The sequence below is a fragment of the Cucurbita moschata genome, unplaced genomic scaffold (genome assembly GCF_002738365.1).
Source record: "Cucurbita moschata cultivar Rifu unplaced genomic scaffold, Cmos_1.0 Cmo_Scf00008, whole genome shotgun sequence".
Taxonomy (NCBI): Eukaryota; Viridiplantae; Streptophyta; class Magnoliopsida; order Cucurbitales; family Cucurbitaceae; genus Cucurbita; species Cucurbita moschata.
Window position 1 is genome coordinate 5596574 of NW_019268524.1, and position 4561 is coordinate 5601134.

Genomic DNA, 4561 nt, shown 5'->3' on the forward strand with positions numbered 1-4561 from the left:
CCCCCCCCCCCCCCCCCCCCCCCACCCCACCCCACCCCACCCCACTGGGGCTGTCATTGCGATGTCTAAAAAAAAAACTTGTGGTGGCAATGGACAAGGGTTATTTTTCGAGGGATTACTTTGCTATGGCAGCTAGAGCTGCAACAATAGCACTGATGGAGGAAGATGAAGAGGAGACAGTGAGCAAAGAAAGACGTTAGGGGAAGGGATGAGTAGGTTGACAAGAGCAATTAAAAGGTTTTGGGAGGTGTATGAAAGAGTGGAGGTCGAGAAGATGCTGAAAATGGTGGAATTGGAGAAGCAAAGAATGCAATTTTCCAAGGAATTGGAGGTGCAATATATGCACATTTTTATGAGGACTCAGGTTCAGCTTGAGAGGATTAAGCGTGGAAAGAAGTCAACTCCCAATGATATCTAGGGGCAGTTGTGTGAAGGGAATAACAGGAATTTACATAAGAAGGGAGAGATTCCAATCCAAAGAGAGTTACAATAAACATCTCCACTTGGACAATAATGTAAAAAAGCTATAAGAATTGAAAGGTGTATGCATGATAAAGCTAGGAAGCTAATATATTAAAAAAAAAACTATCAACAATCTTTCCTTGTCATTGAAAATTCTCGAAAAAAACTACATCTGTAGGACTTTTTTTCTCTGTTGTGGAAGGATGACCTGACAAAGTTTGACAAAGAATACTTTCGGGATCCTTTGGAAGGACGGTCAACCAATTGGAAACGAGAGTGTCTGCTTCCAAAATCTGCAGCAAAGAAACAAGAGAAGGTTATGTGTTCTTGGGATCCAGCTTCCTTTCCTTATAGCAAAAGGAACAGCAATGTGGAGACAAAAAATGCATTGAATCATTTCGCATTGCAATAAATCAAAAAGTGTCGATAGCCTTGTGACTTAATCAAAGGTTTTCTTTTCTACCTGGGAAGTGGGTGACAAAAATGATATGGTATATGATCGTGAGGGAAAAAGCTATATTCATTTAAAACTTCAGAGAAGAAAGATGGTATAGACCAGAGAAAAGAATGCAAAGGCCAAAGGGGATTATTCCTCACCCAATAATATTCCAAAGAAGTGGTTAGTCTTGCCTCAATTGTAAAGTTTTAACAACCTAGTAAAACAGGATGAGAACAATACATAAAGCATTAGGTTCCAAAGGGAATTATTGAAGCCATTTTGTCAACAAGGCTGTATACTTGTTTTATATAGAAATCAAGCTTTCATCGAGAAAAATGAAAAAATACAAAGGACTTCCAATAAAGCAGTCGAAGGAAAGGAGCCCAACTGAAAAAGGGGCTCTAATCTAACAAAAGGAGACTTAAAGGATGATCACAAAATTCTTATGCACCCATGCTCGACGAAAAACATGAAACCTCACAAGAGACAAAACTTCCTCCCACAATCTTTCAAATTCCCCTATTGTTCCCTTCAAGCTATAGGCCCCAAAGAATAGCATAAACACCTGCAATTCACAACAAAATATCCCTTCTCATGAAAGGGGGAGTGAAGAGCAACTCCTCAACCATAGAAAAACAATGTCTGGACTGAACCCAAAATACACCACACGTTTGGGAAAAGAATAATGGAAGACCAACTAGGCAAATTGGCAACTCCCAATAATGTGATCAATATCCTATACCCAACCCACCTAATTCAATCAGTTTTGAGATGCCTCCCACTAATCATATGAATAACCCTCCCTCATTCACACCCTCCCCTTCTATCGAAATTCCCCCATGATCTTCTCCAACCTATTATTGAAAGTGGAATGAATCTTAAAAAGAGAGCAAAACAGAAGTATTTTGAACTCTCACTCAATATAGACTCGATAGAAATTTCCTTCTACCCCTCATGGATGAATGCCCTTTTTTAAGAGATTTTTTTAACCCTTTCTACAATTTAGTTTCATGAAGACAAACAATTGGTGTTATGACTAAGGACTAAAGTAGTGGGAAGACCCTACTTGTCCATCTGGCCAACTAGGACTTGATGGTGGCTGTTTATTATTTCATTTTCTAGTAATTTAAAACCCATTACCGTTGAATTTTTTTTTAAATCTTTTGGAAAGAAATAGAGATGGAGGCTTCCACCAAAGTTCAATTACTCTTCGCTTCAAAACTTGGGAATTCGGGAATTTGGTAAGCTTAGAAGAAAAGAAGTATGACCTGGTTGCTGTATCATGTAGTGTGTTTGAGAATTTCCCTTGGAACAAAATGGGAAATTCAATCTAGTACCTGTTGCTTGATCTCCTAGTCACTTATTGTCATGTGTAGGAGCTCAACTGCTGCTTGAGATATTTTTCATTTTGCTCATACCCGCATTATGTTGGAACAATTGACCGAAGTCACCACGTAATCTTGTGACCTTTCCCAAATGTTATATTCAGGTTATTTAGAGAGGAAAGATGGGGCACATATTCTTTAACTTACCTTCCTCAAGTTATTTTGCTCCGTTTGTTCTAGATCAGTGTGCCTCTTATTGAACCCATTTGTTCTAAAATCAATTTTTTTCTTGTATTAAATTGGGCGGACGGTCAAATTTCGCTTGGGTCAATGCTATCAAAATTTTGTTTAAGAATTTGGTTTGAAAGGAATTTTAAAGAGAAGTGAGAGACGAAGGTTCTAGATCTTGCTTATTCATTCTTAGCATCTACTAGGAGCTTATTGTTTTTTAATTCTTTCAAAATGTTATTCTAAATCCATATACTTTTTTGTATTATTCACGTTTTTATGACTATTGGGAGCTTTGTGATTGGTGTGGGTATGGGTGGTTTCCATATTTAACCTCCCATTCTGTGAGTTATCTTTATGAATTGATGCTAATTGTTATGAATCAACCACAAAATAGTTTAAATTTTGATTGAGTGGGGAAAACATTGTCTCTTTGCTTCACTCTCTCCCTCTCTATTCTTGCATGCTGACTTAGAGAACTTCAGAAGGATTCTTATATGTAGCACAGTCACGTCAGTTCTTGTCTTCAAGGGATATGAAATATCTTTGTTTAATCTTCTTCAGGCATAAATTGTATATATATAGTATGTATTGATGCTTTTTTTTTTTCTTTCTAAAATTTTTAAGCAGCTTATACGATTCTTTTTTCACCCTTATGCCTGGGAGTCTACATTTATTCTGTAATGTTAAAATATCAGAATCAAAATTCAGTATCTGATGAAGGTACCAAGTTTATTCCATTGTTTATGTCCCGTAGGAAGAAATGCTGAGAGGAAAACCAGGTTACGAGCATTTGAATGAGCCTCTCCACATTCTAGTTGAGGCAGAATTGCCAGTTGAAATTATTGATGCTCGCCTTATGCAGGCCCACGAGATTCTCGAGGACTTGCTCAAACCAATAGTGAGTATCTTATGAGATCTTTTATATCTCGTTTTTGAGTATGGTGTCTCATTTCTTTTTACCGATATCATTTCTTTTTTTTTTTTCTTTTTTTTTATTCTCTTCCTATTAAAATTATTTATCTAGGATGAATCTCACGACTTCTACAAGAAGCAACAGCTACGAGAGCTAGCTTTGCTCAATGGCACACTTCGTGAGGAGGGTTCTCCTATGTCTAGTTCTGTGTCTCCCTTCCACAATAGCCTCGGAATGAAGAGAGCGAAAACTAGGGGGTAAATGGAAATGCTTTTGGAAATCGTTTTCTAGTGTCCGGGGAGTAATCAGCAGTCCCATTCCAAGGTGTTGCCTGCAGCCAATGCCTCCAACTGCAATCGGGGCACTCGCACTCTTACGTGCAGGTTCTTGCTAAAATTTATATGGTGTGTTTATGTAATATTTGGAAGAGAAGGTAATGTAATGACATGGAAATGTCAGGCAGTTTAAGGATTACTAGTGATTGGGGAGGGGCTTGCTTCTACATATATTGCTTTAGCTGTTAATGTGTGCTATTTACTAGGCTTTTTCGTTATAAGGTTATGATGGGAGTTCTGATATTATGTAGGATGGTGGGTTCTTTTGGGACTTGCAAAAGAAGGGTTAAGAATTGTAAGGGAATGTTGATTTATTAAGTTGTTTTTTTTTTTTTTTGTTTCTTTTGGGAGTGTTTTTGTACTAGGAAGAGTAGAAATCTTCCCCTTCCCCCCGGGGGGAAAAACATTCTTTATTATTTCTTTCTTATATGATCTAGAGATTCAAAAGCTTTGGTCTACTATTTGCCCTCTAATATCGTACTATTATTAATTTCATTCTACTTCAAAATTTTTGCTTGAGCTGCAGTTTTGTATTATGGGATACTACAAGGTTTTATCTTTTAACTAATCTTCTATGTTAGTAGTTTTGAAAGAAGTTTGCTTTTAGGGTAGACGTTTTCGCGGTCAGGAACTTGGATTTATTGAGTTATGTTTAGATTGAAGATAATCTGTTGATAGGACAAACCAGACTGTCGGCTGCTACTCGAATGTCATTTTCATGCCAAGGTTTGAATGATTGAATCTTTGTGATTGAATTTCAAGTATTCTATGTAATGAAAATTGGACATGCTCATATCTAGGCTGACCAGGGGATATAACATGTATTGGACAAGCTGTATGTGAATGGGACAGTAAG

The 4561-nt window shown here is 37.4% G+C and overlaps 1 protein-coding gene across 2 annotated transcripts in view; it reads left to right on the plus strand.

Moving 5' to 3' along the window:
• LOC111446170 (KH domain-containing protein At5g56140-like) overlaps window positions 1-4163 on the plus strand; it is a 10424-nt gene extending 6261 nt beyond the window's left edge. For both annotated transcript variants that reach the window (XM_023084865.1, XM_023084866.1), the window contains 2 exons: window positions 3212-3355; window positions 3482-4163. In XM_023084865.1, coding sequence (XP_022940633.1) covers window positions 3212-3355; window positions 3482-3631 — 294 coding nt within the window. In that variant the 3' untranslated portion in view covers window positions 3632-4163. The remainder of the gene's footprint in view (window positions 1-3211; window positions 3356-3481) is intronic.
• Window positions 4164-4561: the final 398 nt, after the last annotated feature.